Source organism: Cnephaeus nilssonii (assembly GCF_951640355.1).
Source record: "Cnephaeus nilssonii genome assembly, chromosome: 5".
In the NCBI taxonomy this organism is placed as follows: domain Eukaryota; kingdom Metazoa; phylum Chordata; class Mammalia; order Chiroptera; family Vespertilionidae; genus Cnephaeus; species Cnephaeus nilssonii.
In genome coordinates this window covers 87,795,832-87,819,350 of record NC_137076.1, presented here as the reverse complement: position 1 = coordinate 87,819,350, position 23,519 = coordinate 87,795,832, and the positions used below count along the sequence as shown (strand labels likewise).

General features: G+C 34.4%; 1 protein-coding gene across 7 annotated transcripts in view; it reads left to right on the top strand.

The window, feature by feature from the left end:
- The window catches only part of CSNK1A1 (casein kinase 1 alpha 1), a gene marked incomplete at its 3' end in the record, with an annotated part of 39,965 nt that extends 17,630 nt beyond the window's left edge, over positions 1 to 22,335 (top strand). Inside the window, exons 4-12 of one of the 7 annotated variants that reach the window (XR_013813604.1) lie at positions 476 to 574; positions 2,877 to 2,960; positions 6,914 to 7,053; positions 8,293 to 8,371; positions 9,620 to 9,694; positions 12,212 to 12,318; positions 13,279 to 13,427; positions 16,786 to 17,189; positions 17,911 to 19,860. Coding sequence is in view for 4 of the 7 variants with exons in the window: in XM_079772837.1 (XP_079628963.1) it covers positions 476 to 574; positions 2,877 to 2,960; positions 6,914 to 7,053; positions 8,293 to 8,371; positions 9,620 to 9,694; positions 12,212 to 12,318; positions 13,279 to 13,427; positions 16,786 to 16,805 (753 nt within the window). Of the gene's footprint in view, positions 1 to 475; positions 575 to 2,876; positions 2,961 to 6,913; positions 7,054 to 8,292; positions 8,372 to 9,619; positions 9,695 to 12,211; positions 12,319 to 13,278; positions 13,433 to 16,785; positions 17,191 to 17,910; positions 19,861 to 19,882 lie in introns of those variants that run through there. The other 6 variants (XR_013813605.1, XR_013813606.1, XM_079772838.1 and 3 more) reach the window with 6 other exon arrangements.
- Positions 22,336 to 23,519: the final 1,184 nt, after the last annotated feature.

Below are 23,519 nucleotides of genomic sequence, written 5' to 3'. Positions count from 1 at the left end.
TATTAATAGCATTATTGCTTACTGGAAACTAGCAATACTGTGAGTTGGGGATGATGGGGGAAAATTTCATCTATACCATAGAATATTTGTAGCGATTAAAGAATGCTAAGACCTATACCATTTGACTTGATAGAATTTTCAAGAAAAACTTGTCAGAATGGCATGTTAACAATTCAGATTTTGAATATGATTATATTAGTGTGGAGAAAAAAATGGGGGGGGGGGTCCAAAAATGTTTTAAAAAAAAGGAAATTTAGCATGTATATGTCTTCCTTTATATAAAGTCATATGCTTATTTTGTATGCTACCAACTTCCAGGAATGTTTTGGATATGTGTAGTTAAAAATAAATAAGCAAACAAAAATAAAATTAATAAAGTGCTTCTATTTCAGTTTAAAACAATCACAATTTATAGCTTTCATCGTTTAATTCAAATCGTTCGACTCAATTTTCTCTTTCCTTTTTCTTTCCCCAGATGATCAGTAGAATTGAATATGTGCATACAAAGAATTTTATACACAGAGACATTAAACCAGATAACTTCCTAATGGGTATTGGGCGTCACTGTAATAAGGTTAGTCAAATGTTCTTTGCATGAAAGAACACAGAGTAAAAACTCGAAGAATTGCTTTGGTAAACTTGCGTTTTTTAAAAAGTTATAGTAAATTTAATTTGCTGTTGATAATTGCTTTAAAATATTGTACTAGAAGAATATCAGCTAACTCTTATTAACTTAGTAACTTGAAATAAATCTCCAACTTACCCAACCAAGGTTAGTTATCTATATAAAATATAAAATTCCCAAGGGCTTTATAATGAAATGTAATCATCTGTTACTGAACTATTGAACAGTTTTAGCTATTTTGTATTCATATGTGCTTGTGCCAGCATGGAAACCATAGTGTTGACATTTGCTGACTGAGCATGGGTTGATAATGAGCATTCTTCAGTCCTTGGACTTCTGTATTCAAAAGGATAACTTTTGGGCCTGCTTCAAAAGTAGTTGACATTTTTTTGGGTGCCAAGTTGGGTGGGTTCTCTATCCTTTCTCCCCCTTTCAAAGGAAAATATTAAGTGGAATGAATATTCATACAACAAAATTAGTGTTCATTGGTGTCTCAGGGCGGTTGAACTTTTTGGGATGATTGGGTTTTAGCTAGTGACGCATGATTGAAGTTAGAAACTAAATTGTGTTAACTTTTTCTGCAATTATTAGTGTATTGAGTGAATTGCTTTATTTATCAATTGATTCAATGTTGAGCTCGGGCAGACAGGCAGCATTGGCAATACACTAAGCATTATTGTGATCTAATGATCTGATAGAAATTCTCAACTTCAGGACAACTTGGGGGCTTTTTGTTTTTTATGTTTTGTTATGTTTTTGGAAGGAAGATTCCCATTTGATTTATTAAATCATTAGGAAATGTTTGGTGTTTTAGGTCTAGCTATATATGTTTACCTTTGTTTGCCTGTATGAATGCCAACTTGGAGCTATTACCATTAGAACTGGTGTTATTTGTTAATGTGTGAGACATTATTAATGCTGGTCTGACCAAGTTTTAGGAAATTAAATTTTTTTTGTTGGAAGCTGAGTTAAATATTTAAAAAATAAAGGTATTTAAATCTATATATAACTTACCTTGCCATTCCCAAATTGCATCATCTTTTTTTTTTTTTTTTTTTTTAAATATTATGTTGCTTCTCTCTTTGAAGCATCCAGGTTCTTGATTGTTATTGCCAAACCTGGTTATATAATTGAAAGAATTTACTGGTCTTAATTTGGGAGCAATTTTGTCAGTTTGACCCTAATCTTTGGGGCATTTCCCAGCCCTCTCCTTCCCATTCCCCACCCCCCACACCCCCCAATCTAAGATCTGTTATCCTCATGTGATCCGTATTGACATTGAAGGACATGGTTTTTGCCTTAAACAAAATTATGATCTAGATAATTCCTCTTTGCTTCCTCCCTCCCCCCCTATAAAATAGCTTGTTAATCACACAGTTGTGTTAGAAAGTCCAAATTGCCCGATGAAAATCTTTAGGATTTTGTGTCCTCTTTAGAGATATTAAATAGGATACTGTGGAGCTACTTGCTGTTACACAGATTCAGAGAGCCCCTAGGGTAGAAGCACAGTGTTTTAACTTAGCTAAGACTCAAATTCTAAATGTTCTTGAACATTTTAGACTAGTGTTTTGTTTATGTAGTTGGTTTTTAGTGTTTTCTGTATTGTAGTTTGAAAAATGCCAGTTGTATGAGACTGGATTCTTTGGTCAGCTTGTTCCAGTAGTTTTCTATTAATTGGAAAACATAGTTTTGGGGGGCTTTTGAGGTTGACTTTTCAAGTAAAATTTATTATTTTGAAAATTGTTCTGAATTTGATGTTTAGGAGTGGCCACTCCAATCTTAGTGAATTTGCTCATCTCTTCCAGTAATCAGCCCTGCATGCTTATGAAAATAAATTTTTTAAGGTGACTAAATGCCTTCTACCTCTTCCTTACTGAAGATTCCCCCCCCCCTCACCCCCCGTATAATTTTTGGGGAGAGAAGGGCAGATTATGGTTCTAAAGATTACAAATCCAAATTCCCCATTTTTGATTAAAAAATTAAAGAGCCAAATGTCACCATTGCTATCCCTGTTTCAGGCAGTGACACATTATAGCGGCATTAAGAACCTGAGTATTTTCCAGAATTCAAATGTTCTTGAGCATGTGATTCTTATTTGGAAAACTGAGAAGCTCAGTGCTTGGTGGAAGAAGGATGGCATTTGGCTACCCTGTTCTTTCTCTAATGCCTCGGTGTTGCCTGTCTGCGCCGGCCATTGTTGCAATGTAAGCAATACTGTTTGATGCACTGCCACCCTCTATTGTCTGTTTAGTGTTTAGAATCTCCAGTGGGGAAGAGGAAAAGAAGCATGACTGTTAGTACTTCTCAGGACCCATCTTTCTCAGGATTAAACCAGGTCTGAAACTGTCTCCTATTCCAAACTCAATCCCAAATTCATGTGCTTTTCTTTTTTTATTGTTTTATTTTGATTATTTTTGTTTTATTTTAATTCTGGAGAATGTAGATCTTTCTCAAGCACCTCTTACGTTGGCATTATTCAGACATACTTGGCAAACATAACATTACTAAGATGTTTCTTTGTGGCTGTCGCTTAAACTTCTAAAGTTTAGAAAAAACCTAATGAAAACAGGATTGTGTTTAGATCTCTAACATCCATATGAGAAAATGATATGTTAGTCTACTATGGAAATTCTTTACTTAGTGATAAACTTGAGATAGACTTTTTAGTTTAAAAATGTATTTGGAGTTGCATAACTCAGTGCATGAAATACATCAGTACTGTATGGTGAATATATTATGCCTTAACTCTCTTCTCCTTTCCTAGTGACCTTCAGGTAAGTGTAGGTCAGATTTCAGTTCTAGAGTTTCTATAATTGATTTACCTCAGAACAAATGCTCTGGAAATAGAAGACATTGCATTCTAACAATATAACAATAACATAATTAAACAATTGCCATTAATAACACAAATTAAATGAAAGTATAATCTGATGATTTAGTGTTTGGCAGGCTAGATAAACACCCTCATAATTTACTAACTATTTTTAAAACGTAAGCAGAACTCTTCACAATCTTTTACATTTGTAGACATTAGATAGCTTTCTTACTGGATGAATTTTCAGACAAACAAGGGGCAAGAGGTGGGGTTTTTTCTTTTTAAATAATAGTTTTTTTAATCATAAAATTTAGGTAGATAAATTTTGAAGCTCCAGAGCAAATGGGTCTTTATCAATTTAAGATAACTGAGAAGGAAGTATTGCCATGAGTAATTTTAAAAAGAAAATTGTATTTTATATGTGAGCATGTGTTGTAGTTCCTTAATTATCACATGCATCATCTGAGTGATGTTTAATTTTTGTCCATATTACCCAGCATTATTTTAGGGACCACCTTCTCCTGATGTTACAAAGGTTTCATAAATTTACATTTATTTTTATTCATGGACAAAGAAGTAGTACCATCTGTGGTGACTAGGTTTGGTTGGGGAAAGAGGGAAGTGTTGTAAGTGTATAAGGCACATTGTAAAGCAATTTTGGTTCTCCTTTTTTACTTATTCATTAATTCACACATTTTACTTATATTTTGTACCATAATTATTTAATAATTTCCATTAAATTTTTTTGAATTGTTTATATTCGCTATAGGTTAGCTGGGTTGTGAGGAAAAGTGACTTTGTTAAGTCTTTTGGAAGGGCAGGGTAATGTGACCCTGATTAGGAGAAATTGTTGCAAATACTAAAAACTAAAATTGGCAGTAGTGTTTCTGAAGAAAATACACCTCTACTGAATAGTTATCCCAGTATATCCAACATTAACTCATTTCCACATGCCTTTGAAGAATCGTGCTGTATTCTTTAAGACAGGCAAAAATTTTACTTAGAATATACATATCTTTAAAACCCACAGAAAATATGCTGGACTCACCAAAGAGATTAGGCCTCTCTTTGCACATATAAACCTATAAAAATGCATTATCTTATGACTTACTAAATAATGACTTCCTTGTTTGTTCTATCTTTACATATCTGCGGCTTTTTGTATCCTTGGAATCGTGGTTTCATGTATATACTTCCATTATATGTTTACATTCATTTTTAAATTCAAAGCATAGAGAGCTACTAAAGATGCTTAATAGGTCCCAGAAAATGATGAATTACCAAGAAATTTAAAATTTTTTTTTAAATTTTAGTTTTTCAATTGTTTGCTCTTAAAATAGGATACCTTTGTTTGGCAGTGACATTACTTTTCCTGACTTAGATTTTATAAGAGAAATTTTTAAATTGATTTGCTTTGTAGTATTTTGTTTTGATACCAATGATTGAGATGTTTAAGAAGATAGTGTTTGAATGTTTTTTTGTTTTCTTCATTACATTTCATCCTTTATAGTTGTGGAAGGAAAAATACTCTAGTGAACAGTTTATAAAGCAGTCTTTTTAGTTGTGAGAAAGTGTCTGGTTATTGAATTGCAAATGGAGCTTCTGATTGTCGATTTAGACAGGAATGAAGCTATCAGACATAATCATGTCAGAGATGTTCCTATTTTCTCTACTTTGAAGTAATGAACGAAGAAATCCTGGAAAATAGCCCTTAGAGGAGATTCTATGTCCTAATTATTTTTTATTCAAAATCCACATAATTCTTAGGGATATTTTTTAAATACCTTGAGGCTGGATGTCCTTTTGTGTTTATTTTTCCCTTGATTGATTTTCAGTGTGAATCTCCGGAGCTTAAGTCATAATTTCTGTTTTGCCTAAGAGAAATATTTTGCTCATTTTGATACTTGTGTACTAAACTGATACTCATAACAAGACAAACAGCATGAGTTTTTGTGTGTGTTTTATAACACTTCATATTTCTATAACTCAGTTGCTTAGGTTAGTATTTTTGTAAGAGAGCTTTCTTTATTCAATTACATTTTACTAAAAAATTTTAATCTTCATTTTTTTATAGTAGTAAATCAAATAAATATTGTTAACATAGTTACAGAAGCTCAAACCTCATTGTCTTTTTGATCCAGCTTAAAGCTGAGACTAGGTTAACAGTGCCTGCCTGAAATAGGTATTTTTCATCCTCCTAAGAGACACACTTGGTAAGATCTTTTTCATTTAAATCAATAACTTGCTTTATTTTCTGACACAAACCCTAACAGACTCGGTAATCAGGTTTTCCAGCATTTAACAAATTATAAACTGGGACAGAAGGAACCCCAGTGTCAGCCTAATGGAAAGAACTACAAAATTGAGGCATAACTAGTGAAGAATAACAGTCTAGGGCTATGTTAGTGTAAGGGCATGTAGGCTTGCTTTCCTTAATAATCTTAATGTGATTTTATGATAAAAACTACACTTTTAAGTAAATATTGTTTATTTTGCTTTAGAAGCTAGGTAAATGTGAACATATTTGGATTTTTTTATAAAAATAGTTTTGTTTTTAAAGGTGTGGGGTTTTTTTTAATATATCTTTTTATTGATTTCAGAGAGGAAGGGAGAGGGAGAGAGACAGAAACATCAATGATGAGAGAGAATCACCGACTGGCCGCCTCCTGCACACTCCCCACCGGGGTCTGAGCCCGCAACCCGGGCACGTGCCCTCAACTGGAATCGAGCCCTGGACCCTTCAGTTTGCAGGCCGATGCTCTGTCCACTGAGCCAAACCGGCTAGGGCTCTTTTAAAGGTTTTAATTATGGGGAGTAAACTCGAATTACTTAAAAAATCAACATTATAAATGAGTATCTTAATCTCTTTGTACCATATATATGAGAGAGCACTAAACTTTATTTTATAATACAATATTAGTTTGGTGTTTGGTTAGGTTATCTAAACTGCTCATTGTAAGCCACCTTGATATTAAGTACTTTTTAAACATTTTAGGTCAACTTGTTATAGTTTCTAGAAGTTTAACCTGATCACATGCATAAATGTCCCTTCACGTAGTAGAATGTAATGCATGCTTGTTTAAAAAATGCTTATTTTTTGTTAATAAAAAATCTTGTTTTTTCTTGTCAATATCAAACTTTGAGAGCTGTCTTGTTTACCAATAGTAACTGGATATCGGGTTCCATTATGGCACACAGCACACAGGCTTTTGGGTGTGGAATGAACTGAGCCTGTGAAATTGTTCAGTTGACAGAATCAAACACTTGACCTAACTGTTTGTTTTTTTTTCAAACTTAATTTATTGATGAGGACTAATAAAAGCTTATTGGAGTGTTAAGTTTGTTCATTATCTGTTCTACTTATGATACTTTGATGTATTTGAACAAAGAAAGTAGATGCCATTTAATGAATAAAAAGTAGTTTAATTAAACAAGGTGGAAACCTAATAATGTCTTTTTATTTTCTTTTAAAGTTATTCCTTATTGATTTTGGTTTGGCCAAAAAGTACAGAGACAACAGGACAAGGCAACACATACCATACAGAGAAGATAAAAATCTCACTGGCACTGCCCGATATGCTAGCATCAATGCACATCTTGGTATTGAACAGAGGTGAGTTTGACATTTGAATGTGTTAATAAAATTCATAGCAAAGGCCATTAATGTTTTTTTTAAGTATTTCACTTATTTTCTTATATTATCTAAAGATGTCTCTTGGCTGAGGATTTGAAGGGTGCTTATTAATCCTTTTATTTGCTGCTTTAGCCAGTGCAGAAAAGCCAATTAAATGAGGCCTTTTTGTTTTCTTTGTTCAAATTCATCCCTTGGGAAGAAAAATATTGCATGATAAAAAGTTATATGCATAAATGCAATTTTATCAAGACGTTTATATTTGCAGCTGAAGATAGTACTCATTTTCTTAATGCTGATCTTGGGCTTTTATATTGTAGTGATGCAAGTTAAGTTTGGAGGAAGACTGTAGGTTATTTTTACAAGGAAAATGTTATCTGAGTACTAACGAACCAGGGGTTGGTGGATTATCTTCTGTCCTACTCTTTCATAACATAAATTAATAGCATCTAGTTTGAATAAATCTTCATAATCTCTGTTGTTTCTTTGCTTGAGTTCTAGGTATTCATGTTCTCCTTCTTTTATAAATCATCTTTTGCTCCTTAAACCAACTTTAGAAAATATCCATGAATATCTGAATACCCTGGGTTAAACTGATTTCACATTTTCTATAGGTCAGAGTATTACCAGTTCTTAAATATATAGATCTGTCTGAATATATGTATGTATTATGTATGTATGTATGTATGTATGTATGTATGTATGTATGTGATAGTTGACCCTTGAACAAGTCAGGTTTGAACTACTCTGGGTCTGTTCTGTTGAATGTGGTCAGTTGAAAAAAGTCTGCATATAAGTGGAGCCTTGCATTTCAAACCTGTGTTGTTTAAGGGGAGAGAGAGAGAGAGAGAGAGAGAGATCGTATAGATGTTTAATTAGGTTTACATTGTTAATTTATTTCAGCCTCGATAGTTATGAGGTTCTGCAAAACTTAACAGGCGTCCTGCTCTTTGGTTTGGAAAGTTGTTTAGCTAAATCCTTTTTGCTCTTCTCTAAAAATTAAGTTGCAAGGCAATGTTAGGTTTTATAATTGGGGATTCTATGAGTTTTATTTAGAAGTAACCCATTAGTGAACTTTTTTATTACCTTAACTATGTACCTTCTTGTACAAGACACCAAATTGCTCTCTCCTCACTTGACAAAATTCTTATGTGTACCTGGCTTTCTTTCACATGTTTTTCATAATAATTTCAGCTTATACATTTACATTTTCTTTTCTAGTCGCCGGGATGACATGGAATCATTAGGATATGTTTTGATGTATTTTAATAGAACCAGCCTGCCATGGCAAGGATTAAAGGTAAACCAGACTCAAATGACCAGTTTTTTATTTTTAATTTATCTTTATTGTTGAAAGTATTACACATATTTCCCTTTTATTCCCCTCTTGTTTTAAGAATAAAAATAATATTGGGGGTGATCTTTAAGTCTCTTTCAAATATGAGGTGTTCTAAAATGGAATTACTTTATTTTTACTTTTTATTGGGAAATAAAATCTGATCATTTCAGTAAGAATAAGCTAATAGAATCCCACATTCACACCTGAAGAACAATTTTTTGGGAGACAGGAAGCCAGGTACCCATTGGCAACCAGAAGCTTTATCTGGATAGAAGTTAACGTGGGCTAAAAAATTAGGTGGAGACGTTCTCATTTTGATGTGTTGCCATTATACTTTTGTGTACAGTAAAACTGGTTTAGCCAGTAATACTAGCTGTATTATTTAATTATCCTAACATTTCTTTTGTGTGTATTAATGATAAATCTCTGTCTTAGAATTGAATGGCTATGTTAATATTTTATTCATCCTTTAAAGGAAAATGGTTTCTGTATTTTTTTTTAAGTTATCTCTGAGACTAGGAAATTGTTTTGTGTTTATGTGTGAGTAGCTTTATTGATTATTAATATTTTTCATTGGAAAAGTATTGTGACTTAACACCAGTTACTTTTATATATTTTTTATTGCTTTTTTTTCTTCTTTTTAAGAGTAAGGGAGAGGGATAGAGGGATAGAAACATCAATGAGAGAGAAACATCATTGATCGGCTGCCCCCTGCACACCTCCCACAGGGAATAGAGCCTGCAACCCGGGCATGTGCCCTGACCGGGAATTGAACCTATGGCCTCTTGGTTCCTGGTTCGATGCTCAACCACTGAGTTACACTGGCCGGGTGACATAAGATATTAATGTCACTAAATGATGGGCTCATTTTTTTGTGTTGATTTGCTTATATCTTTGCTCTTGTGTTGACAATGGATTAAGGAAATTTCAAATTTGACCACCCATGTTTTATTTAAATCATATATACCTTCATGTTCCTATTAGACTCACCCTCTCTTAATAGCTAAAAATGTTATTGAAATAGAAACTCATATAGAAATTAACAATTTGGAGGGGGGAGGGGACTTAAATATGTTGTACTTTGGGGTTTTTTTTAAATCTAGGTTATGATCTCTTGAATCTTAAGTTTACATTTATGTCTAGTATGTTAAACTATCAAGGATCTCAGTAGTACTGAACATGTCTGTGTGGTTTGATTCTTTTCCACAGGCTGCAACAAAGAAACAAAAATATGAAAAAATTAGTGAAAAGAAGATGTCCACTCCTGTGGAAGTTTTATGTAAGGTAGGTGTGCATGTTCGATTTTGTTTTTAATATAAATGATCCAAGAACAAAAAGAAACACTTTAGCCCTAACTGGTTTGGCTCAGAGGATGGAGCGTTGGCCTGCGGACTGAAGGGTCCCAGGTTCGATTCGGTCAGGGGCATGTACCTTGGTTGCGGGCACATCCCCAGTGGGGGGTATGCAGGAGGCAGCTGGTCGATGTTTCTCTCTCACTGATGTTTCTAACTAACTCTCCCTTCCTCTCTGTAAAAAAACAATAAAATATATTTTTTTTTAATAAAAAAAAAAAAGAAAGAAAAAAATAAACACTTTACTTGCCAGCTTTGGAACTTAAACATCCTTTTAGGAGCTAGCCATTTGCCATTAAACACTTTACTTGCCAGCTTTGGAACTTAAACATCCTTTTAGGAGCTAGCCATTTGCCATTAAGTGTTTTTTTTTTGTTGTTGTTGTTTTTTTTACTGTTTCTGGTTTCTTTGAGCTCTGTCATCTGTTAAAAATTATAGGGAAAATAAGAGAGCGGCAAACTTTTCTAATAGAGCCTCACTAATTTATGAGAAAAATTACATTTAAAAATATTCTAAATAAAAAAAGGACATCAACAGTTGGTACAAAAGGAGTAGGGAAACAAAGGCTAGCAGATCAGAACAATATAAAATACCACATGTGTGACAATATAAATGAATCAGGCTTATTTCTCTGAAATCTCAGACTTTGTAGAGAAGCACGTGAGTTTAGAATGGAAAGATGTTCTGTGGAAAACCATGTTAGCCATGGTTTCCCACAGAAAGAAGACCACATGGTTGTCTTTTAGGCTATTGAATACCTAAAATAATGAGAAAATAGTATGTAATTACATAATTGGGTGATAGAAAGTAGAAATCAGCATGAGTTGAAATAGTACTCTGGAGGGAGTAATTGGTGATATCTTTATGTGTCTCCCCATTCACAAATTTGCTTTCCCCTTTTATACATACCCTATATAGTAAAAGGGTAATATGCAAATCGACTGAAAGGCGGAACAACCGGTCACTATGACACACACTGACCACCAGGAGGCAGGCACTCAACGCAAGAGCTTCCACCTGGTGGTCAGTGCGCTCCCGCAGTTAGAGCACTGCTAAGCCACAAGCCAGCTGATGGTTACGGCTGGTGAGCACAGCAGCCTGCCTCCGCAGCAGCACGAGGGCTCCCAGACAGGCTGAGGGACACGGACACACACACACACACACACACACATACACACACAGTGCACGAATGTGGTGCACCTGGCCTCTAGTTTATAATAAAGGAGCTAATGGAGTGGGAGACTATGATCTTTTCTGAGACACCTTGGGATTCATTTTTTCAAATTATGAAATATATTTTAGGTTAATAAGTAAAACGTTTTTATGTTATAATTCACCCAAATAACTTTAAAGCCTATATGCTTCAAGAAGCAAAAGATATTTTCTATAGACTACATTTCCATGGAACAGAAAGATTCATTTGGCTCATTAGAAAAGTCAGTTATTTTTCTGGAAGAGAAAGGATTATAATAGTCTCTACGTGTGGACTACATCTTAATTTTGATGTAGAAATTGTGGGCTATGACTATCTTGTTTGGATTAGCCACATACAGTTGATTCAGGGTGTAGTAAACACAGAAGTATTAGGTATTACCATAAAATAGTGAGAATGTTTTAAATCTGGTTAAGAGTTTAAAAAACAAAGATGTATAATATATTCATGACTTTATTTTCAGATGTTCACCCTAGAAAATAAAGTAGCATAAGAATACTTTGTAAAACTTAAAACTGTTTATATCAATACAATCAATAAAAATAAATGTTGCAAATAAATCCATTCTATCCTGCCTTGTTGTAGATGTGAGAAATTCATTGAAATCGTAAGGTTGTGCGAAGAGACTTTTAACTTACCTCCCTTCACTTTCACATTTACTGAAGGAGAGGAGATGTAGGGGATTTTTGTTATTTTAATGCTTCGCACATTTACATTCCTGGTGGCAGAATACTTTTGATGACTAATATCTACAGCCTTAAAATGTTTATAAACATCTTTGAGAATCTTCCTTAGGAAATTGAACATGGAAAAAGTTTATGCCCACAGATGTGATTATTAGTATTGTTTATAAAAAAAAGTTGGGCTCCCCTAAATGTCTAGTTAAAGAGTACAAGTTAATTATGATGTATTCGTAAGGTTGATTGTTATGCAGCCAACTCAGAGGTTTATGAAGCAGTTGGAAATAACAAAAGGATGCTTGCAATATAATGTTAATGGGGAAAATATTTCTCTACCAGTATTAAATGATAAAGTAATAATAAGGTGGTCAAGATTGTGAACTTTTGTTAAGTTTATGAGGATACCAAGTCAGTTATTTTACTTTCAGATCATCCAGTAAAGTAATAAACCCCCTCCTCAAATACATATTTTGCTTGTATTTAAATGCATTTATTTTTCTATCTTGAAATAAGTTTGTTTGTTTTATAACTTTGTGTTTTACTCTTGAACTTACAGGGGTTTCCTGCAGAATTTGCCATGTACTTAAACTATTGTCGTGGGCTGCGCTTTGAGGAAGCCCCAGATTACATGTATCTGAGGCAGCTATTCCGCATTCTTTTCAGGTCCGTTTTTAAGGTGTTTAAGACTCTAAAGTCCAGTGAAGGGGGATTAGTTAAATTTACTCAACATATCTATTCTGACAAGTGGAAAATTAAAGTGGGCCCAGCCAACATGAGTAAAATTTTAAGAAATTGATTTTGTTTGGCTTTTTTTACCACTTATAGTATTAATGTACTTGAAATTATTTTAGTTTGGGATGGATAAGCGGTTGAATCAGGCTCAAAGTAGAATCAAACTTTTCCACAATAATTGCATTTTACATTACATCTAAGTGTCATTGGTGGCCCATGGAAGTCTCCAACTTTGGTACAGGACCTTATTCAATACCAAAATGAAAAGCAATTAAAATATCAATCATAAAGTATTTGATAGTGTGGAGGCAGGCCAAACTCTAGGGTTCTCTTGATGCAACCCCAGAATTGGTCTTGAAGAGGGGAGGGGAGAGATACAGTACACGGGGTTGGATATAATAAGAATTGGAGGTAATCCTCTAACCCCAGAAGAGTCTTCCCAAGCCACCAGCATAGTTATCTCTCTCACAAACTTGGAGACCCATTCCTATCCTATTTGTTTTCAGCAGTACCCCCTTGTTATGATTATCCCCCCCAAAATAATTGACAGTGTTTTTGCTATTTATGCTGCCTTCCATTCCCACCCTCTTGCCCCTTTTAAGAAAGTTTAAAGGCAGCTTATTTTTTTTTTAAGGGTAGAGGATTTATTATCAAATATAGCAGACCAAATGTGGTGACATCATTTTCCTCCCACTTTATCATGACATGTATAAAGTGAGAATTAATTAGTTGAATGGTTAAAAAAATCAATAGGGAAAGAAATCTTTTCGAAGTTATCACTCTTAAGAGAAAATATTCATTTCCTTAAAAAAAAATGCTGTCTTGAAAGTTCAGTTGTGTATTAAACTAGAGTCTTATTGAAGGATTAACATATAATTTTATATTTTTCAGAACCCTGAACCACCAATATGACTACACATTTGATTGGACAATGTTAAAGCAGAAAGCAGCACAGCAGGCAGCCTCTTCAAGTGGGCAGGGTCAGCAGGCCCAAACCCCCACAGGCAAGCAAACTGACAAAACCAAGAGTAACATGAAAGGTTAGTAGCCAAGAACCAAGTGACGTTACAGGGAAAAAAATTGAACACAAAATTGGGTAATTCATTCATTTCTAACAGTGTTAGATCGAGGAGGTGGTTTTAAAATACATAAAAATTTGGCTTTGTTTAAAAAAAAAAACACAAAAAAAAACGTCCTTGGAAAATTTGACTACTAACTTTAAACCCAAATGTCCTTGTTCATATATACATGTATATGTATTTGTATATACATATATGTGTGTATATTATATCATTTCCTCTTGGGATTTTGGGTCATTTTTAACAACTGCATCTTTTTTACTCATTCATTAACTCTTTCCAAAATAAACATTTGGTGTTGGGAATATGGTATAGTCAATAAATCCAAAATCCTAGACCTAACACTTGTTGATTTTTAATAATGAAGCTGGTTAGCCATGATGTCTTGACTTTCTTTCAGACTAACAGTGTTAAGAACTTTTTCTGCATGTTAATGCTTTAGCATTTAAAATGGAATATTGTGAACACGATCTGATTTCAAGAGGTGAGTCTGAGTTTGGCATTGCCCCCAAAGTGTCTATCTTCTCAGTTGTAGAGCATCTAGTTTAAGCTCTTATATGCTCAAATAACTGAAAAGCTCGACACATAAATCTCTTAGCTAATATTTACCTACATATGTTATTTAATTTTCAAATGATCTTTTGCTTTTGGCTTTATTTTTTTAAATCATGCTAATATTCAGCATCTAGGAGTCCGATGTGGAATTGAATTCTGCAGTTAGGCCTTACAAATTGGAAAAAAAACAAAAACAAAAAAACTGGGGCAAATGCCATTGAACTGCTAGTCTGTTTTCTTTCTGTCTTTCTCCAGCACTCTTGGTGCTATAGGAGTAGAACTGTTAGGGTACAGCTCCATTTCTTATTGCTGTTGTCATACAGTTCGACTCCTGTGTTTCATATTTTTTGTTTGTTTTTTTCCCCACCTTTCTGGGGCTTACCTCCTAACACCTGCCTACTTTCTAGAAGTAGTGGGCAGGTAAAGTTTGGTTTGGGAGCTTTAATTATTTAATTTCTGAATGACTGCTCTAGTCTGAACTTGGTCTTCTTTGATCCATATTTTTAGTGTTGTGTTAAAACTATTTTGTAATATAAAAGTAGGCTCTAATCTGAGGATACTTTAAGAAGTATAATTAACTGATGTCATCCTCATCCCAGCAGCTCATCTATTAGGAATGAAGTTGAGATGCTTCCATATTGGGCAAGATTCACAGTTGAAGTTTTAATGTAGTGAGGATTCTTAGACGATGAAATTTCAGCTCAGGATAGCAAACACTAATGCTTGTCCAGTGTTCTGCCTGTGCATCTCAGTTGGGACTTAATTGCCCCTTTTGAGTGTTTTAATCATTGTAAAACTAATCATAGCACCAAGAATGTAGAAGAACTTAGAGTCTCTAAACTGAGACGTTGTTATATCTGACACCTATGGTATATTTGCTTTTTCTCACAAAATGAAACCAATTTTTGCCTAAAGCTAGCTGGGATAATAGGATCATCATGATTTGCAGTTTCTAGAACTAAAATTAGATTGAAATCTCAGCTGACCTAGAACATTTCACTTCAGGCATTCAGCAGCCTTCAGAAAGAATTATACCTTATTTTGAGCTAGTTTCATTGTTAGTTTACTCTGTTTCTTACTCAATAAACAAGTAAAATTTTTGTCCTGCCCTGCCCTATCCAGGTCTTAAAGATGAGCAGTTGGATCCACTGAGTTAGTATGTTTCCTTGGGAAAAAAATTAAACTTAAGTTTAATCCTTACTTTGTACGTAGCTATTTTTTATAAAATGCAATTTAAAAATCTTATAAAAATCTTATAGCATTACGACACAGAGGTTATACGAATTGTTACATTAAAATGGACTTTGCTTAAAACACATTACATGTCATTGACTACTTTCAGAGATGAATGTCCATGCGGTATAATTTGACTCCAAGCAAAATATTTAGTTGCTTGCAACTAAAATGTGTCATTCCACAGAATACAAACAACAAAATTCTTTTTGATCTTTGACTTCTTGAAAACATTTATTTTGGATATAGAACTTAGTGCCCCAGCAAATTTTACACAAAACAGCGTTTTAATGGGTTTGAAGGTGACATGAAATGAGTAAAGGGAGCCAATTCCCCTAACCTTTACCCCAGCCATTTCTGGGTCATCCATCCATTAAATTGTTGAAGTATGGAGTTTGAAAGTCGGTCTGGATTACTTATTCCTGATTCCATCTCTAGTTGGGGGAAGAGTGAGAAAGAAACATCAATTGGCTGCCTCATCACGCGCCCTAACCAGGGATTGAACCTGCAACCTAGGTTATGTGCCCCGACAGGAAATCAAACCCGAGACCCTTCCGTGCATGGGATGATGTTCCAACCAACTGAACCACACTGGCCAGGGCTAGAAGGTGCTTTTAAAATACATCTTGTCTATTTGTTGTGCACGGAGTTATATTTTCAGAGTTTCTTACATCAGAGAATTCAGTTTCTTAAATGAATCTTCAGCAAGTAAAGCTTTGTATCACAGGAATATGTATTCCTGGAAAAACCCCCCAAATGGTGGCATTCACTAGTATATTTTATGTGATTATTTTTATTTTTGAAAAATCTATATCTAATGTTTCTTCATAGAAAGCTATAACGACTTGTTTTAGCAATTCACTTAAAAATGTCCAGACTTTTAAAAGTCTAAATTCAGCTAAGAAAGGTTTATTATATGTAATAGGCTTCTATCCTAATCACTTTGTTAAAGAAAAGATCTTTTGAAATGTTCCATTCCAAAGCCCATCAAAAGAATGATATAAGAAACAAGGTGTTTCTCCTAATGCCTACTGTGCTCTGTACTAGTTTTCAGTGCTCAGATATCACATGATTGTAATTATTGTTTTTATACATGTTAAAGAGAAAAAGAAAAGATTCACTTCTAATACACTTCCAAGTACTTTTCAAGACATTTAAAAAGTAAAGGAAAAGGAAATATTTGTAAGATATTACCAGTCCAATTAAGTTGCTCATTTCTTTAGTTAAGGGCAGAGATGGGAGAATTTCAGAAGGAAGTAAATCAAAGGTTGATCCTCACATAAGTCTACTGTTCTTATCACCTTAACCCATCTATCAGTCAGTTCACTACTCCAGCCATCAGTACTAAGCATAGTTTTGTCATAAGCACCTGGATGTCAAATTGTTGGCATTCAAAAGATTAGAAATGGTTTTCCATCACATTATCCTACCATATCTATGGTCTTCCTTGAATTACCTTCCAGTATTTACTGGGCTTCACCTACCATTTATGTCTAGCTTAACTTTTTCTGACTTCACCAATTGCTGCTAGGAACGTGGCTGGTCACTTAGCAACGTAACCCAAATCACAGGGGAAGACCTTGAAATATCTGGAGCGAGTGGTGTGCTCTGAATACACTCAGTTCAAGGAAGTACCAGGGAGCTGCATCTGCTTGCTGAAATTTTTGTCAGCTTTTTTCACTGTGGAACAATAAACCTGGAGAGAAGAGAACTAATGCAAATGAACAGGAAATGAAGATGAGTGTGCAAGAGTTGATTGGTGATGATTTGAAGCCCACATCTTCAAGGCTTGCTGGACCTGTCAAACTTTGCAACCTGTCAGATTGTCTGGATGATACAGTGGTTCAGAAGACCCAGAAGAGTACAGTGTCACTGTGACTCAGTGGCGTATAATGCAGACCATCTACCATTTGGGGAAGGAATCAATTGTAACAGGTATTTTAAAATTCTGCAAACTCAGAAATCTGTAGCAGAATGAATTCTGTGACAGGGAAGACAAGAAATCAGATCATCAGTCTGTTTTTTAATGCAGTTTAGGGATGATGTATACCTGGTATACTTAAGTTGTCATTTATCTTATTTGCAGTGATAAAAATAAAATCTTTTTCCTTTATCTTTCCTAATATAATGCTTTTCTGTGGAGAAGGGAGAGTTACTATAGGTTTTTTGTTTTTCTTCTTTAACTTTTATACTGCCAATCTGCTTCACATTCTGTCCGCTTATTTCTGTGTGACCAAAAAAAGAAAACCACATAAGCACGTTATAGGAAAAGTTAATTAATATAAATGACATTGCTTAGTGATGAATATGAATATTATATTTAAAAAATTTTTAAAGTTAATGTCATACTGTGAAAGGATTTTAAATTTTAAAAGCCCATCATAAACTTTAAGCCTTACTATAATATCATAAAAATTCCTTTGAACTAGTTTGTGGGTCTATAAAAAATATTCAGGGACATCTGAATTTAATTCACAAATAGGAGCAGATAAATACTTTTCATATTAAGGGGTAGAATCTCCTGTTTAGTTATATAAAAATAAATATTTTTTCTTTCGCAGATTTGAAAAGAAACTTAATTATAGCTATTAACTCTTGAATCTGTCACATTAACCCTCCAAACCTGTTTTAACTTTTCTTTCCCCTCTTATTTTAGGAACAAAGGCACCCATTTTTTATTTTAACTGTTGTTGCAGTGAAGATGGGTTTGGACTTTGAGAAGCCTGGAGACGCCACCTAAACTACAAGATCAAAACCAAGCACACTGGGGAAAAGAATGCTTAGTACTTGAAGTTGGAATGTCGGATACCTCCTGGATGCTCCTATTGAGATTTTTTTTTTTTTTCTGAACAAACTGTAGTAACATCTTAGGACAATTCACTGGAGAAACATTGATCTCTGGGCGGAGTGTCCCACCTACTACCGGCTAACCTGAAGAGTTAAATCTGGATTTGACTGCTGTATTGTATCAGGAATATTGTTAGGCTAGCCTTTAACCAATCCGTAACAATTGTAATCATTAATTGACCCAGCAGTTCTTCAAATCAGATTAAAAGATGAACAGATAAAATTCTTACCTAGATATAATTTTTATCCCTGTTAAAGACAAGTTTTTTTTCATATTTTGCCTCCAATGTAACATATTTCCTTTTTAGTTTGTTAGTGACTATGGTTTCCATTTAAAGCTGTTTGGATATTCAACATAGTAATTATTCCATATAATTATGTAAGCAAGCTATGATAAAAGAAAACCCAACAATTTTCATAGTTGTGAAAACTTTTTTTATGGCATTTAACAATAATTGCAGTACTTTAAATCAAATGCTCATCACAAAAAAGGTCATTTTATTTTGCTAATCCATACATAGTATTAATTTGCTTTAAAATACTCTATTTTAAAATTGGGATTAGATTACAGAATATGGTCAGATTTTTAAAATCAGGTTTGATTTGATAGCTTTTTTTTAATGGTTTACCTTGCTAATCCTATCAATAATATATGCCAGATAATGATATTCCTTTTGGTAAAGTACATTTTCAGAAAGTTCCTTATCTTTTATTTTTGGCATTTGGTATATGAACATAGTACTTGGGATAGGCAATAAAGATCTGTTCTGATCCTAGCCTTGTGTTAAGGCACTATGGAGAGACAAGGAAGTGTAGCACTGACATCTTGTCCTCGGGGCTTAGCACAATATATTTGTTAAATGAATGAAGATGACTTTCTGGCTTCAGATAAAAAACAAACTCCTAGTTAGCAAGTGAGAGAATATTTCAAAAAAGGAGCAGTTTGTGATTGACAGAAGCATGGTTTGTGCTAAGAAAGTGAGAGATCAAATAGAGCTGGCTATCAGGGTAACATGCCTTTACATGGAAGCCCAGCAAGCATGTCAAACATGTGGGCCACTGGCCTAGAGTCTAAGTGTGGCTGAGAGGGGAGTGTTTGCAGGGTGGGAAGTCATGAGAAGTAAATAAAGCCAAAAGAGCAACTGGCCTACTTTTTCAAATCAGAGACAAAACCTAGCCTTTTTAATGCAACTGATGGAGATAAAAAAAATTTTTAGAGTCTGAGGTTTCTTTAAAAAAAAACCATAATCAGTTTTGTGTTCAGTGGAATAACTCAAATAATTATGCCTTGAATACATTTATTAAAACTTATTGTTTCTTATTTGTATCAGAAATAATGTGCAGAAAAATCCTACTCATACATAGTATGATTAAAACTATACTTTCCGTTTGTTAGAGCAATCTGTTTTTTATCTATTTGACAAATAGTTGTAAACATAATATGTTCTAGGTACTAGAAACACAAATTTAAAAAAACAGGGGCTTATAGGAATTACCATTATTTCTCTAGCTTGAGGATTGTATGCTGATTGGGAGGCTTTAAGTCACTGCACACTATTCCTACCTAGAAGTATCAGGAACAAAAATGTTTCTTGTTTTTCTGTTTTATTTTGTTTTTAAAAAGAGCTCATGATTTTTAAATAGATAAAAATCAACAGTCACAATTCTAAAGTAATCATTGGCTCAGATCTACCTAATTTCCTTAATTTGGGTGTGGCTTAAGAGGTTTTTTTAACTTGGAATTTTAACCTTTTATTCCTGTTTTTTATTTTTTTTAACAGGTTTCTAAGCATGAATCAAGGAACAGAAGAAGCAGTGCAGATGATCGGAGCAGCGTTTGTTTCTCCCAAAATCTAGAAATTTTAGTTCATATGTACACTAGCCAGTGGTTGTGGACAACCATTTACTTGGTGTAAAGAACTTAATTTCAGTATAAACTGGCTCTGGGCAGCATTGGTGATGCTGTGTCCCGAGTTGTAGCCGCTGTAATTGTGAATATTAACTGAGATAGTGAAACATGGTGTCCAGTTTTCTATTGCATTTTTTCAAGTGGAAAAGTTAACTAAATGGTTGACACCACAAATTGGTGGAGAAATTGTGCATATGCCAATTTTTTGTTAAAATCTTTTTCTTTGAACTATACTGCTTTGAGATCTCATTTCAGAAGAACGGCATGAACAGTCTTCAGCCACAGTTGTGATGGTTGTAAATGCTCACAATTGTGCATTCTTAGGGTTTATCCACCCCTGGGGTTTGCAAGTTGTTCACTTAAAACATTCTTAAAATGGTTGGCTTCTTGTTTGCAAGCCAGCTGATATGGTAGCAACCAAAGATTCCAGTGTTTGAGCATATGAAAGACTGCCTGCTTACCTGTGCTAGGAATAACAGCATCTAAAGTGAAGACTTAAGAAAAACTTAGTGACTACTAGATTATCCTTAGGACTCTGCATTAACTCTATAATGTTCTTGGTATTAAAAACAAAGCATATTTGTCACAGAAATTTAGTTAACATCTTAAAACTGAATATGTATGTATGTTGCTTAGATAAATGTAATCACTGTAAACATCTATATGATCTGGGATTTTGTTTTTATTTTGAAATGGGAGCTTTTTTGTTTACAAGTTCATTAAAAACTAAAAACTGTTTCTGTAAGGAAATGAGGGTTGTTTTTTTTAACAACAAAAATGCCTTGCTGAGTCACTATGAAATCAAAACCTCCCCAATTTTTTAATAGACTACTTCAAGCCACTTGTTACATAAAACCCCTTTGCAAATCATTTTAGGTTTAGTGTTAAAACTGTTACTCAAATTAACTTTTTTGGTCTGGAGGAGAAAGGCATTGTTCTTTTTTTTTAAATGAATTGCAGGCACAAATACCTAGAGCTACCACTGCTAGGACTTGGTTATTGTAACTCCAGCGCCTCAGACGAACAGCGGGACTGATTCCAAATAAATGAAAGCGTTAAAGGGTTTAACTGCAGAATGAAGTTTTTCTTTAAATTTTTTGTTAATTGGCTCTGAGCAGATTGATTCTTAACCTTGGAGAACATCATATCATGTGAGATTAATGTGATCACTGACCCTCCCTAACCCGTTCTTTTTCTGTAGTTTTTCTGCACTTCCCTCAATCTTATATGCCGCTCTTCTTTTTCTGACCCAAGAGAAAGAAAGATTTGTTGACAGTTTTTTTTAACTGTAATTTATTCATTTAGAGCATGTCAGAATAAATTTAAAAGTACTTTCGTCTGAAAATGCTGCCAGGAGCCTATTGTGTAAAAAAATGTAGTTGTTTTGTAAAATAATCTTGAAATTGTAAATTGACACTAGTTTGGTCAGATTGTGTCAAGCTTAATTTTTCTTTTTTATTTGAAAACTACTTTAGCAATAATTCTGCTATTAAAGGATATATTAGCACCATCACACTGCAGAAATCCTGAGTATGAACTTGTGGGGTAGGCAGCTTCGCTTCTTTTCTATCAGTTAAGGTATTTGTTTCTTGACTAATAAACCCTTTGAAACTTTTAGCCAGAAATCAGTCTCATAAAGCTATTTTTGAGTATAGCTTGTGTAAAATAAAAATGTTTAGCTTTGGTAATAACTTTTCCAAGCTGAACTCCCTCTAGCAAGATATTTTTCAGTGCTTTTATTTACTATGCACTTAGACTATGCACTTTTTCTGAAATATTTTTGTAACACTTTTTTGTATTTTTGCCATTTGAAAAGGTTGTGGTGTAGTTGGTCTGTAATTAAGTTGCAGATTTATAACTGCTGTTAGCTTTGTAAATCAAAATATAGGTGTTTTTGTCCTGGTATATCGTCATTCCATCTGCAGCTGGAGCTGGAATCCCATTGATCTTCTAGCTACCATTCATTTTCTTCACAGTTCACAAAAGAAGAATGTGAAACTCAGTGAATGCTGTTTACTAATCCTGTTGGGAGATGAATCTCATTTCACCAAAATTAAATTATGTTTTTCCACTAAACTGATGATACAAGTTGAAGACACATCACTCTGAAATTGGAAGACTCACCACTTAAGGCTCCACAATGGCTCGCTCAGCTGAACTCTAGGTTACTACTATTTACTTTGTTCACCCATTATGGAGGGGGGAGGCGGGGGGGTGTACAGGTTTTTTTTTAATGTTGGGAGATGGCCATTCTAACTACTGTTGAATGTCTCTGTTTTGGGAAGGTATAACAAGAAAATAAAAAAATATATATGAAGGGAGAGACTGGTTATCTCCTCCCATATGGTTGTGCTCATACTCCTAAGGCCTACAAGTAGAATCTTGGGGGGTTGCTTTTATTATAATTTATCAGCAAATATTAAGAGATATTTTAATCTCTACCAGTCCTTGCAGTACTGTTTAATGTTTTAAGCAGAGTATACTGTAACAATTACAAACTTAATTTCATTATAATAAAAGAGAACAAACAAGGATTTTAGAACCCGAGCCAATGAGCTAGTTTTCCCTGATGTTTGCCGAACCAGCTATCAATAAGTTCTTAACTTGTCTAGAGTGAACCATGAGAATTTCAAGAAGGGGTGGCCTAGATGCTTCAGCTCAGCTGCATTTCAGCAGTCTGTGGTGTATCTCAGATGTGCTCTCCCCTTTAAAATAGACTCGTGAGACTACTTTTCTTTAATCACATTTCTATTGCTCACAACATTTTGGGGATTAACTCCCAAAACAAATTTTTCCACTTCCTCCTTAGAATATATTTAATAATGACAAACTTTTTAGTCTACTTTTTATCTGGAAAGGCTAGAGATGGTGAATCAAGTATAAGTTTAATCAGGCTATGCATTCTGTATTTAATCATTAACCAGTATATAATTGAAGTAAAACGATTGTTTTCGGAAATGATACTGTATATGCAAAAATGTAATGAAAATATTGAGCAGTATCAGAACTATTAGAGTAACTGTAAAACACGTTTCAAGTTGTTGATCAAATGCCTTTTATTTTGATTGACACTGTGGACTCACAGTGACCGGAATTCTGTGGTACTACAGATTCAGCAAGTTTAAGAGACCTGACAATTCCCACTTAATTTTTTTGGTTTGGTGTCTGCTCCTTTCCAGCCCGGTGAGGTGAATGGGTTCAGTGCTCCTTTCCAGCCGGGGGGGGTGAATGGGTTCAGTGCTCCTTTCCAGCCGGGGGGGCGGGGGCGGGGGGTGAATGGGTTCAGTGCTCCTTTCCAGCGGGGCGGGGGGGGGGTGAATGGGTTCAGTCTACCTTTTACCTTTGTCTAACCAGATCCCTTGAAGAGGTTTTTTGAGGTACTCCTGTTGTCTCTAATGTACAATCAGAATAATGAAGAAATGTTTGTAATATTGGTTGCTTTAAGTATTGGGAGCAGTGATGAGTTGATTGGTGTCCGTACTACCCCAAGAGTAGAGTCAGAGCACCTG